The 14,658-nt window shown below is 41.8% G+C and overlaps 1 protein-coding gene across 1 annotated transcript in view; it reads right to left on the bottom strand.

Moving 5' to 3' along the window:
- Nucleotides 1-7,083: 7,083 nt before the first annotated feature.
- Nucleotides 7,084-14,658, bottom strand: part of LOC141242780 (uncharacterized) — a 74,964-nt gene continuing 67,389 nt past the window's right edge. The window contains exon 9 of the mRNA XM_073668864.1: nt 7,084-8,073. Within this exon, the coding sequence (XP_073524965.1) occupies nt 7,289-8,073 (785 nt within the window). The 3' untranslated portion in view covers nt 7,084-7,288. The remainder of the gene's footprint in view (nt 8,074-14,658) is intronic.

Genomic DNA, 14,658 nt, shown 5'->3' with positions numbered 1-14,658 from the left:
GTAACTGATCCAGGATTGTAGGTCGCCTTGCTCGCATCTGCCTTTTCAATAGGACTGAGATCAGGGCTTTGTGATGGCCACTCCAAAACATTGACTTTGTTATCCTTAAGCCACTTTCTTACCATTTTGGCAGTATGCTTCAGGTCATTGTCTATTTGGAAGACCCATTTCCGCCCAAGCTTTAACTTCCTGGCTAATGTCTTGAGATGTTGCTTCAGTATTGCCACATAATCTTCTTTTCTCATGATGCCATCTATTTTGTGAAGTGCATCAGTCCCTCCTGCAGCAAAACAACTCAACAACAAGATGCTGTCACCCCCGTGTTTCACAGTTGGGATGGTGTTCTTAGGCTTCCAAGCTTCTCCCTTTTTCCTCAAAAGGTAACGATGGTCAGTATGCCCAAAAAGTTCAATTTTAGTTTCATCAGACCACAGAATATGTCTCCAAAAATTAAGCTCTTTGTTCCTGTGTGCATGTGCAAACATTAATCTGGCTTTTTTATGTTTTTTTTTTGAGTAATGGTTTCTTCCTTTTCTTGAGTAATGGCAGAGTAGCCTTTCGGCCCATGTTGATACAGTACTCGTTTCACTGTGGATATTTACACAATCTTATCAGCTTCCGCCATCATCTTCACAAGGTCTCTTGCTTTTGTCCTTGGGTTGATATGCACATGTCAGACCAATGCACGTTCATCTCTGGTACACAGAACCCATCTCCTTCCTGAGTGGTATGAAGGCTTGACATTCCATTTTTGTTTGTACTTGCGTATAATTGTTTGTACAGATGAACGAGGCAGCTTCAGGTATCATGAAATTGTACCCACAATTTGTAATCCACAATTCTCTTCCTGATATCTTGGCTGATTTCTTTAGACTTTTCCATGATGGTACACAAAGAAGCAGTGTGTTTCAGATGTGCATTAAAATACATCCACAGGTGTGTTTCTAATTAACACAGATGCTGCCAAAAAGCTCAGAAAAAAAAATCAGAAGCTTCAAAACACATGACATCATCATATGGGCAGTCCAAAATTATTTAAAGGTATAGTAATCGTAGTGTATGGAAACTTTTGCAGTAAGCAATAAAAATGCCTTAAAACATTCTCTCTCTCATTGTTCTGGCATTTGGCAAATTTAAACTAATTGACCTAAAACGGGAAATGTTTATTCTGATTTCATCTCAGATATTGAGAAAAACATGCATATGTGTCTTTTTATATAGTGTATGTAAACTTCTGGTTTCAACTGTGTCTGTGTGTGTGTGTGTGTATATATATATATATATATATATATATATATATATATATATATATATATACAGTACAGACCAAAAGTTTGGACACACTTTCTCATTTAAAGATTTTTCTTTATTTTCATGACTATGAAAATTGTACATTCACACTGAAGGCATCAAAACTATGACACATGTGGAATTATATACTTAACAAAAAAGTGTGAAACAACTGAAAATATGTCTTATATTCTAGGTTCTTCAAAGTAGCCACCTTTTGCTTTGAAAACTGCTTTGAATACTCTTGGCATTCTCTTGATGAGCTTGAAGAGGTAGTCACCGGAAATGTTTTCACTTTACAGGTGTGCCTTGTCACGTTTAATAAGTGGGATTTCTTGCCTTATAAATGGGGTTGGGACCATCAGTTGTGTTCTGCAGAAGTCATGTGGATACACAGCTGATAGTCCTACTGAATAGACTCTTAGCTGCTTTTTTCTTGCTATAATACAAATTCTAAGTAAAGAAAAATGAGTGGCCATCATTACTTTAAGAAATGAAGGTCAGTCAGTAAGAAAAATTGAGCAAACTTTGAAAGTGTCCCCAAGTGCAGTTGCAAAAACCAGCAAGCGCTACAAAGAAACTGGCTCACATGAGGACCGCTCCAGAAAAGGAAGACCAAGAGTCACCTCTGCTTCTGAGGATAAGTTTATCCGAGTCAACAGCCTCAGAAATCTCAGGTTAACAGCAGCTCAGATTAGAGACCAAGTCAATGCCACACAGAGTTCTAGCAGCAGACACATCTAGTCACCGGAAATGGTCTTCCAACAATCTTGAAGGAGTTCCCAGAGATGCTTAGCACTTGTTGGCCCTTTTGCCTTCACTCTGCGGTCCAGCTCACCCCAAACCATCTCGATTGGGTTCAGGTCTGGTGACTGTGGAGGCCAGGTCATCTGGCGTAGCACCCCATCACTCTCCTTCTTGGTTAAATAGCCCTTACACAGCCTGGAGGTGTGTTTGGGGTCATTGTCCTGTTGAAAAATAAATGATGGTCCAACTAAACACAAACCGGATGGAATAGCATGCCGCTGCAAGATGCTGTGGTAGCCATGCTGGTTCAGTATGCCTTAAATTTTGAATAAATACCCAACAGTGTCACCAGCAAAGCACCCCCACACCATCACACCTCCTCCTCCATGCTTCACGGTGGGGACCAGGCATGTAGAGTCCATCCGTTCACCTTTTCTGCGTCGCACAAAGACACGGTGGTTAGAACCAAAGATCTCAAATTTGGACTCATCAGACCAAAGCAGATTTCCACTGGTCTAATGTCCATTCCTTGTGTTCTTTAGCCCAAACAAGTCTCTTCTGCTTGTTGCCTGTCCTTAGCAGTGGTTTCCTAGCAGCTATTTTACTATGAAGGCCTGCTGCACAAAGTCTCCTCTTAACAGTTGTTGAAGAGATGTGTCTGCTGCTAGAACTCTGGGTGCCATTGACCTGGTCTCTAATCTGAGCTGCTGTTAACCTGCGATTTCTGAGGCTGATGACTCGGATAAACTTATCCTCAGAAGCAGAGGTGACTCTTTGTTTTCCTTTCCTGGGGCGGTCCTCATGTGAGCCAGTTTCTTTGTAGCGCTTGATGGTTTTTGTAACTGCACTTGGGGACACTTTCAAAGTTTACCCAATTTTTCAGACTGACTGACCTTCATTTCTTAAAGTAATGATGGTCACTCGTTTTTCTTTACTTAGCTGCTTTTCTCTTGCCATAATACAAATTCTAACAGTCTATTCAGGAGGACTATCAGCTGTGTATCCACCAGACTTCTGCACAACACAAGTGATGGTCCCAACCCCATTTATAAGGCGAGAAATCCCACTTATTAAACGTGACAGGGCACACCTGTGAAGTGAAAACCATTTCCGGTGACTACCTCTTGAAGCTCATCAAGAGAATGCAAAGAGTGTGCAAAGCAGTCATCAAAGCAAAAGGTGGCTACTTTTGAAGAACCTAGAATATAAGACATATTTTCAGTTGTTTCACACTTTTTTGTTAAGTATATAATTCCACATGTGTTAATTCATAGTCTTGATGCCTTCAGTGTGAATGTACAATTTGGTCTGTACTGTGTGTGTATATATATATATATATGTATATATATATATACCGTGTTTCCCCGAAAGTAAGGCCCCCCCGAAAGTAAGGCAGGGTGGGGGGTTTCGGGGGGTCCGCCAATGTAGGGCACCCCCCGATTGTAAGGCAGGGTAGCGGGGGGGGGCGGGGAATGTAAGGCTGATTGGCCGATCAGCCTGTTCGTCACAGGCTCCCTACCGTAGTCCCTGCTGGCCACCAGCCCGAGCTGTGATTGGCCAGTCAGCCGGCTCGCAGCTGATTGGCCGAATCAGCTGCGACGTCACCGCCTACAGGCTCGCTCCGATTGGTCCAGCTTCCCCGGCATCCGAATCGTCAGCCCGGCACCACAGAGGAGATCGAAACAGAAGGAAAGTAACGGTAAGTTCCGAAACTCTCTCTGTGTGTGTGTGTGTGTGTGTGTGTACGGTATGTGTATGGGTGCCGTATGGGGCTGTATGTGTCAGTGTGTGTACGGTACCGGTACGATATGTGTGTGGGTGCCGTGTGGGGCTGTACCGGTACCGTATGTGTCAGTATGTGTGGTGGCAGAGTGGGGGGCAGAACCACTGTATGGGGAGGCTGCAGGAGGGAGGATGGGGTGGATGCCGGACTCTCAAACAATGGGGATGCTGCAGGGGGGGAGGATGGGGAGGGTTGCCGGACTGTTAATAAATGTTAATTTTATTGTTAAAAAAAATTGTCATTTTTTTTCCCAATGTAAGGCCTCCCCCGAAAGTAAGGCAGGGTGGGACTTTTGGGGGTAAAATTAATGTAAGACAGGGCCTTACTTTCGGGGAAACACGGTATATATGTGTGTGTGTGTGTGTGTGTGTGTGTGTGTGTGTGTGTGTGTGTGTGTATATACAGTATATATATATATATAAGTAAATCGTCATCATTAGGATACCATATTTATAGCCTACAATATCCGGACTAGCAATCAACATACAGGCCAAAGGTTCAATGGCTATCGCGAGAAGGAGGGGAGACAGGGGGCATCCCTGCCGAGTGCCCCTCCCCAACGCGATTGAAGCCGATAAGAGACCATTAGTTCTTATTTTAGCCTGAGGTCCAGAGTACAAAACCTGTATGTATGATAGGAATTTGGGACCCACCCCAAACCTTTTAAGAACCTCCCACAGGTATTTCCATTCTACGCCATCGAATGCTTTAGCCGCATCAAGAGAGAGAAAGAAAGAATAGCCTTATGTCCCATTATTACATCTGATCTTTGAAGAAAAAGCCTTCGTAAATTCATTGCTGTGGACCAGTTTGGAATAAAGCCTGATTGATCCTTATGAATAATCTCCGTAATAATGTGAAATAATCTATTTGCCAGGCCTTTGCAATATGTCTATCGATAGAAGAGAAATGGGACGATATGACTTGGGGTGTGTAATGTATAATGTTTAGATCTGTCTCTTTAAGAAAAGGAAGTCTTGTGACCGGAGAGTTAGAGACTGGAAGTGAGTTTTAGTTTCGGTTTCTAGTCTGCTGAGAAACATGTAATGCATTGTGCTGGAGGAAGAAGGACAAGAATAAAATACAGATAAAATCTACTCTCTTGAATTTCTTGTACTGTGAGGACATTACAACTTATATAGCGCCATTAATTCCACAGCGCTTTACAGACATTATCGTCGCTGTCCCCATTGGGGCTCACAATCTACATTCCATATCAGTATGTCTTTGGAGTGTGGGAGGAAACCGGAGAACCCGTAGAAAACTCACGCAAACACGAGGGGAACATACAAACTCCTTGTAGATGTTGTCCTTGGTGGGATTTGAGCCCAGAGCCGCAGCGCTGCAGTGCTAACCACTGAGCCACCATGCTGCCCCCCATGTTATGCTTGATTTACTTTTATCAGTCACCATTTTTATCATATACATATATATTGTATATATTTCTTAAATATTTTAATACTGTATATATATCTTAAATATTTTTAATAATTATATTTTTGTGTATGGTATAATTTCTTAATATTTGCACAGTTTACCTCAATTTGTTATTTCGGGTGGGAATTGAACTCACTCCCGCTTCATTTTTTGTTTTGCCATTCATTTTGCTCGAAGATCTCTTCTTTATTCCTCTTTCATGGCTTCTCTGGAGGATTGTACTAACATTTTCCCACGTTACGTCACGATTTCACCCAGCCTCTCACTCTAACAGCTGGGTTATCCCCGAATGCTGAGTTCATCTAAGTTCAGCGGAGGGACTTTCCCAGCAGCATAGATTTTTTCCCACGCTATTCTCTTAGCGATTTCTTTGGCCAGTATCTTTAGTTTAGTATCTTATTTCTCTTATACATTAACATTAAAAATGTGTTTTATATGTCCATATAATGTCTAATAATTAATATTCTAACATTCCAATGTGACAAACACTTTTATTCACTACAATCCACTTCTTAATAAATTTATGGTTTTATACACCCCAATCGCCCCTTTTTAATCCTCTGGTTCATTCACTCTTCTCCATTACATCGCTCACGCCAATGTCGATACTTTTGTTCTGTGACTTCTTGCCCAACCTACATAACTATATTTTTACATCACACTATATTTATATTTAGATTAAATTTATCACCAGAAATGTGTATTTTATTATTGTTTACAAGATAAATGAAATTGAGAAAATAAAAATATGTAATTTTGAAAGCTTTTATCATCATTTCTTCTTAAATTATTTACATTATTAAACTTTGACATATCATGTGTTCTTTTTTGGCGCCACATTTTTTCAAATTCACCAGTGTATATACTGTATATGGCTGTGTTCTGTCATTTGTCATATGTTTTTTGCCCTGAGGAGGAAGTATATTACTTTGACACGGATAGACAATAAAATAAAGCATGTTTTTCTAGTGTGGACCTGGATTAACTGTCATCTTCCAGCAGCGCGGATTTTCCACTTTTCGTTCCTTTCCACATACTACTGTTTCAGGAAACCAACTGCACATCAGCAGGTACCACAGTTATAACTACAGTCGGTAGCGGAGAGCTTTGGGAAGCACTCATAGTACTAGAAAACTGACCCTGCAGCTGGGACTGTGAAGATCCTAGCTTGTAGTATTTCCTGGCCAGATCCTGGATCATCTGGGTCAGATTCGCTGCCTGATCACAGAGTGTAGGAATTGGATCCATTATTGGATATAATGTGATGCTAGTCACCACTCATGGACAGGCTGTGAGGCAGATTAGTCAAACATACCGGGGTCAGATACCAAGAGAGCACTTAGAAAACAAAAGAGAAAAGACAGGCGAAGTCAAGTCATGATCTGTGGTCATAATACCAGGAAGATAGCAGATCAGAGCAAAGGGGCTAGGCAAATGGATGGTCAGAACGAGGTTTAAAGTCATACAGCAAAGGACCAACAAACAGAGCACAGAATTACAAGGCAAACAACCGAGCAGATGCTATGTCTAGCAGAGGTCTGAGACTCAGCTAAGTTACTGGGTAATCACCTGGAACAGGGAACATCTGAAAGAAGCTCAACACCTCTCAAGACTCGGATTGGATGGCTGAGCTGTCCATCAAAACACCGACAACTCAGCACACCCCTGCACCACATGGCATGACTGAGCTGTCAGTCACAGCATCCGAGACACACTAAGCAGAGAAATTGTGACACTCTGATGTTTATTAGGCTGATATTTATTTAGAGTTGATTTTCGTATAAATTATTTCTCACATTAAGAACATGAAAAAGACTTCTGCCTGTGTGACTGCTCTGGTGACTAAGAAAAGATGATTTCTTCACAAAACATTTTCAACATTCTGAACGTGAAAAAGGCTTCTCCCCTGTGTGGGTTCTCTGGTGTCTAACAAAATATGATTTCTGGTTAAAACATATCCTACATTCTGAACAAAAAAAAGGCTTCTCCCCTGTGTGAGTTCTTTGGTGTTTAATGAGATTACATTTATGATTAAAATATTTCCCACATTCTGAACAGGAAAAAAGACTTCTCCCCTGTGTGAATTTTCTGGTGCGTGACAAGATTTGATTTCTGTGAAAAATATTTCCCACATTCTGAACAGAAAAAAGGCTTTTCCCCTGTGTGAGTTCTCTGGTGCTTAACAAAAACTGATTTCCGGTTAAAACATTTCCCACATTCTGAACAAGAAAAAGGCTTCTCCCCTGTGTGACTTCTCCGGTGATTAACAAGATTTGATTTCCATAAAAAACATTTCCCACATTCTGAACAGGAAAAAGGCTTCTCTCCTGTGTGTATTCTCTGATGTCTGATAAGACTTGATTTCTCTGCAAAACATTTCCCACATTCTGAACATGAAAATGGCTTCTCCCCTGTGTGAGTTCTCTGGTGATTAACAAGACCTGATTTCTGGTTAAAACATTTCCCACATTTGAAACAAAAAAATCTATTCCCTGCTGAGTGAATTTTTTGATGTTTAAGAATATACTTTTCAACGGAAACACTATTTCCATTTTCTGAATGTGAAAATGGCTTCTTTGCATTAGGAGCAGTTCGTTTTTTAATGCTTATTTTGTGACTTTGATTTTCCATAGTGGTCGGTAATGAATCAGAAGACAGGACCTGTTTGATAGGATCAGATGACAGATCTTTGCTGTGAAGGGATGATGGTATATCTGGAGTAATGGCATTCACTTCAATTACATCTGGGATCTCAAGACCATTTGATTTGAAAACTGGAGATGTCAGCTGTCCCTCTGATCTCCTGGTACAGTCATCTGCCAAGAAAAAAAAAAACTAATTATTATTTTTGAATAAAATATCCTTGAATTTTATATTTTTGAACATTTCTACTTAAACTGTCTGTAAAAATGGAAATTTATGTAAAAAAATTTAATTATTCACCAAGACAATGACAGTTCACAGTCTAATAGAAAACCTCATAGCATGAAGCAGTTGAACGTGGTGTTCAACTGATTCTGCCTCCCAAATATGGAATAAAAGCCACCAAACAGTGTTATATAGGTGAAAATAATAACAAGAAAAGCTTCTACTCATCTCACGAAAAAACAAGTCCCCACTCAGGTCCATCATCTGTCAGTGGAAAAACAAAGGTTTCCACATTATTAGTGGCTCAGATACTCTACAAATACACCCTAGGGCGTGGAGAGCAATGGATATTCATCTTCCTTAATAGCGCGAACACTGTAGCCACAGCACAGCTCCTGCTGTGCTCGGCGGTCAGTGTGCCTACTATTAAAGACCATGAATATTCACTACTACCCACTCTCCTGGATTGTAGTGAATAATCATGGTTTTTAATAGTGGGCACACAGACCTCCGAGCACAGCAGGAGCCGCACTGCAGCTACAGTGTGTGCGCTGTTATGGAGAGTGAATGGTCACTGCTCTCAACACACACAGTCCCAGCATGGGGAGCAGTGACTATTCCGGCACAGCATCTCAGTGTGAGGGTACATGACAGGGACGCCATGCGCCCCCTGCCATGAGAGGCGCACACAGTGAGTGTCGGCAGCAGAGCGGGACGCCATGTTTTACCAGTATGGGGACCAGAGGTGGCCATGCATTACCAGGGCAGGGATCAGGGGGGGCATGCATTACCAGGATGGGGATCAGGGAGGGCATGCATTACCAGAATGGAGATGAGGGGGGCCAGGCATTACCAGCATGGGGATCAGGGGGTGCCATGCATACCAGGATGGGGATCAGGGAGGGGGTGCCAAGCATACCAGGATGGGGATCGGGGGGTGCCAAGCATACCAGGATGGGGATCAGGGGGTGCCATGCATACCAGGATTGGGGATCAGGGGATGCCAAGCATACCAGGATGGGGATCAGGAGGTGCCTTGCATACCAGGATGGGGATCAAGGAGTGCCATTCATACCAGGATGGGGATCAGGAGGTGCCTTGCATACCAGGATGGGGATCAAGGAGTGCCATTCATACCAGGATGGGGATGAGGGGTGCCATGCATATGGGGATGGGGGCCACATATAACAGGAAGATGGGGGGCATATATACCAGGATGGGGATATTAAAAGAATTGGGGGACATTACCCCTTTAACAGTGTCAGCAGCAGACCCCCTTCCCCTAAAATAATGCATCATGACCACAATTTTTGCTTAATTTTTTTTTCTATTTTGCTACTCTAAAACCTAGGTGCGTCCTATGGTCTGGTGCGTCTTTTAGTCTGAAAAATACGATAAGTGTAGCAGCCAATAATCTATATAAAATATAAATAAATAAATTGGTCCCCTTGGGAGGTTGTGGGGCCTTGACCATATGGTATTTATCTTTACTTATATGTTATATTTATTTTTGCATATAATGTATCTAGTATAGAACTTTTATTTATATATCCACTGGGATTTAATTAAGAATTTATTTATATTTTATATAGATTATTGGTTGCTACATTTATTTATTATATCTATGCACGTTATCATATATTTAGGATTAACCATTCATTGTCATCTACATGCTATACCCCATATATATAGTTTTCTCCTTGTAATCCCTTCCTTTTTTGGTTTTATCATTTATATTAATAAAAATTAAAAAATGTTATATTTTAAATACATTTTTCTGTTTAGTCATTATTTATTTGAGTAGGTTTAGTGCATGAAATAAGTATTTGATCATCTACTAACCAGCAAGAATTCTGTCTCTCATAGACCTGTTGGTTTTTCTTTAAGAAGCCCTCCTACTCTGCACTCCTACCTGTTCTAATTGCACTTGTTTGAACTCATTACATCTATACAAGACACCTATCCACACATAATCAATATCACTCCAACCTCTCCACCATGGCCAAGACCAAACAGATGTCTAAGGACACCAAGGACAAAATTTTAGACCTACACAAGGTAGGGATAGGCTCCGCGACAATAGGCAAGCAGCTTGTTGAGAAGACAACTGTTAGTGCAATTAATAGGAAATGGAAGAAACACAAGATGACCGTCAATCTTCTTGTCTGAGGCTCTGTGACGACACAGCTTATCTTAATCAGCCATACGTCTAGATTTGTTAAGCCAAGAGAAATGCACTATTGTGTTTGTGTTGACTTTAAAACTTGTGTGTGTTTCTTTGGTAGGTCAAGAAGAACAGACCAGTATTTGTATAACGCTGAATGTTGTCTTCTCTTGGTTCTGAAACAATGACGTTTGTTACTATACTAATTGCATATTATACTAAAGCCAGCTAGATGTTGATTTAAAGAACCACCCCCCCCCCCTGCTATGTCGGCTGTGTGGGTGATTGCCCTGTGGATGTGTACTTGAAAGAACAAATGTGAACTATTTAAAGAACCCATGCCTCTGTAGCAGGCAGAATTGAAAGAGACTTTACAAGTAGAATCAAAGATCAGACTCTCTTCAGACCATCAGCTTGGTAGCATCAGTTTATTCAAAGAGACACAGATTTGTATTCTACAAGATTCCAGCCTAAGGGTATATGGCCCTGACTGGAAAGATACGTATCTGCTCCATTGACCATCAGAGAGCCCATGGAAACATTTGGAGAGACCAGGTTGGGACGATGAAGTCACCTGGCCCCTTGGATATGTTGTTTGGGGTTGCCAGGTGGGACCCTCCGGTAGCCTGGAACCCATGGAGACATTCTATCTGAGAAGCCAGATTGAGACCAGCTGGTCATCTGGCCCCATGGAAACTCTTGGAGAGGCCAGGGTGGGACCCTTGGGTCTCCTGGCCTTGTACCTCGATGGACTGTCAGCTTCCTAAGCTTGTCGATACCTTCTCTCTGTGGGGGCCCGCCAAAAGCGCGGAGCCTCTGGTTGAGGTAATTAGCCTTGGAAGTCCAAAAGTTGCAGCTGTTCTATCCCAGGCGGGCCAGCAGAAGGGTGAGACTGTGTAATGTTGTGCCATCTTAGGTATTTGCTGGGACTGTTCTATGGGTTTATTGTCCATTTGGTGGTTCAATAAAGTATTGCCACACTGTTTTACCCTCACCCTGTGTTGTCTGAGTAGATTTATGCCCACGAAAGACCCTGTTTCTTCACAGGCTCCATGCAGGCTTCATCTCGCCTCGTGCGGTAAGGATGATTCTGAGAAAGGTCATAATCAGCCCAGAACTACACAGGAGGATCTGGTCAATGACCTGAAGAGAGCTGGGACCAGAGTCTCAAACATTACCGTTAGTAACACCTCGCCGTCATGGATTAAAATCCTGAAGCACTCCCAAGGTCCCACTGCTCACGCCAGCACATGTCCAGGCCAGTTTGAAGTTCGCCAATGACCATTTGGATGATCCAGAGGAGGCATGGGAGAAGGTCATGTGGTCAGATGAAACCAAAATAGAACTTTTTGGTATCAACTCCACTCTCAATGTTTGGAGGAAGAAGAATGAGTACAACCCCCAGAACACCGTCCCAACTGTGAAGCATGGTAGGGGAAACATCATACTTTGGGAATGCTTTTCTGCAAAGGGGTCATGTATTGCGAGATTTTGGCCAATAACCTTCCCTCAGTAAGAGCATTGAAGATGGGTCATGGCTGGGTCTTCGAGCATGACAAAGACCCGAAACACACAGTCAGGGCAACTAAGGAGTGGCTCCGTAAGAAACATTTCAGGTCCTGGAGGGCCTAGCCAGTCTCCAAACCTGAACCCAATAGAAAATCTTTGGAGGGAGCTGAAACTCAATGTTGCCCAGCGACAGCCCCGAACCTGAAACATCTGGAGAAGATCTGTATGGAGGAGTTGACGAAAATCCCGGCTGCAGTGTGTGCAAACCTGGTCAAGAACTACAGGAAACATCTGACCTCTGTAATTGTAACAAAGGTTTCTGGACCAAATATTAAGATCTGTTTGTTTATTGTTTCAAATATTTATTTCATGCAATAAAATGAAAATTAATTATGTAAAAATCATACAATGTGATTTTCTGGATTTTTTTTTGATTCTGTCTCGCACAGGTGAAGTGTACCTACGATAAAAATTATTGATCTCTCCATTCTTTGTAGGTGGGAAAACTTGCAAAATCGGCAGTGTATCAAATACTTATTTTCCTAACTGTTATGTGTTACGCAATAAAATGGCAAATGTGCAATTTTCACTTTGCAACATCGTCTGTGTGCTAATTTCCAGTAAGTGGATGTGGAGTCAAAATCGTCACTAGTCCTATAGATTAATTCACTGAGGGTTATAATTTCCAAAATGGAGTCACTTTATGGGGATTTCTACTGCTCTGGTTTTCTGACATTTTGTCATATTAAGGTTTCTGGTGGGTCCCATCTCCTCTGGGATCTGCCCCTGCGATGTCTGCTTCTCTCGCCAGAAGCCGCCTTATTCATTCTGCAGGTGGCGCTGGTGATGGAGGAGACGTCAGAACCAGAAGCTCTGGGCGGCGCAGGCTCTGTCCAGCCACTAAGATTAGGGTTGCTGGGACCAGTAGTACCACCCAGTCTGGCAGTATGGGTGTGTGTGCTGTCCACCTGGAGTAATCTGCTCCCTGCTTCAGCCAATTGGAAAGCACCGCACCCTACTAAAGCTGGAAGCATATTGCCGGAAGCTGCCAGATACAGCCTTGTTCTCCTCTGGTTCAGTCCTCTGTGCTCAGCTCCCGGCTTGTGTATTTGTTTCCTCTTGTTACCTCGGCCGTTTACTGACTACTCTTGTGCCTTCTGATTTTGTATGTTCTCTGCCCTCCTGGTTCTGACCCGGCTAACGGACTATTCTTCTTCCCATCTCACACTACAGAACAACAGGTAATACTGTGGCCCTACAGATACACTAGAACTTAGTGATGTTTTTTTACATAGGGGTCTCTGTCTAAGTCCAAATCTATTTAGAGGAGTTAACCCCTTTACCCCCCAAGGCTGTTTGTACCTTCATGACCAGGCCAAATTTTACAGTTTTACACTGTCACTTTATGAGGTAATAACTCTGGAACGCTTCAACGGATCCCACTGATTATGAGCTTTTTCGTGACATATAGAACTTTATGTTAGTGGTAACATTTCTTTGATATTACTTGTGTTTATTTGTAAAAATAATCAAAATTTGGCAAAAACTTAATTTTATGAACTTAAATCAGTTATATCACACAAATTAGTTAATAAATAACATTTCTCACATGTCTACTTTATATCAGCACAATTTTTTAAACAATTTTCTTGTTTGTTAGGAAATTAAAAGGGTTAAAATTTGACCAGCGATTTCTCATTTTTCCAACAAAATTTACAAAACCATTTTTTTAGGGACCACATCACATTTGAAGTGACTTCAGGGGCCTATATGACAGATGACATATACTCAAAAGTGACACCATTCTAAAAACTGCACCCCTCAATGTGCTGAAAACCACATTCAAGTAGTTTATTAACCCTTCAGATGCTTCACAGGAATTTTTGTACTGTGGAAGGAAAAATGAACATTTAACTTTGTCACAAAAATTTTACTTTAGACTCAAATTTTTTTTATTTTCGCAAGGGTAACAGGAAAAAATGGACCCAAAATTTGTTGTGCAATTTCTCCTGAGCACGCCGATATACCATATGTAGAGGAAAACTACTGTTTGGGCGCGCAGCAGGACTTGAAAGGAACACCATTTGACTTTTTGAATGCAAAATTTTCTGGAATAATTAGCGGGCGCCATGTCGCGTTTGGAGAGCTTTTAATGTGTCTAAACAGTGCAACCACAAGTGACACCATTTTGGAAACCTCTCAGGGAACTTATCTAGCACCTTGAATCCCCAGATGCTTCACAGAAGTTTATAACATTGAATCGTGTAAATAAAAATCACATTTTTCCAAAAACAATGTTATTTTAGCCCCAATTTTTTTATTTTCACAAGGATTGCAGGAGAGAATGGACACCAAAATTTGTTGTGCAATTTCTCCTGAGTGCGCAGATACCCCTTATGTGGTCGAAAACTACTTTTGAGGCACAGTGCCAAGCTCAGAAAAGAAGAGGTGCCATATTGGAGTTCACATTTTGCTGGACTGGTTTGAGGGTACCATGTCACATTGGCAGAGCCCCCCATATGAGACCTCATTTTACAAACTACACCTCTCAAGGAATTCATCTAGGGGTGCAGTGATCACAACAGGTGGGTCACCGAATTTTATACTATTGGGCAATTAAAAAAATAATTCCATTTTTACCACTAAAATTTTGTTTTAGACCCAGATTTTACATTTTTACAATGGGAAATGGGTAAAAATTGCATCAAAATTTGTCCCACAATTTCTGCTGACTGTATACCCCACATATGTGGTTGCACAGTACTGCTGGCATGACTCTGTTGTCGGGTATCCCGGGGGCAGGAGCTCCTTCCTGTCCCTAACATTAGGGGCACCCTAGCTGGTCCTGCTCCCCGGATTA

This window comes from Phyllobates terribilis, unplaced genomic scaffold (assembly GCF_046119375.1).
Source record: "Phyllobates terribilis strain yellow unplaced genomic scaffold, ASM4611937v1 Scaffold_1059__1_contigs__length_443036, whole genome shotgun sequence".
Classification (NCBI taxonomy): Eukaryota; Metazoa; Chordata; class Amphibia; order Anura; family Dendrobatidae; genus Phyllobates; species Phyllobates terribilis.
Note: the sequence above shows the minus strand (reverse complement) of the source record. Positions and strands in the feature narration are given on the sequence as shown.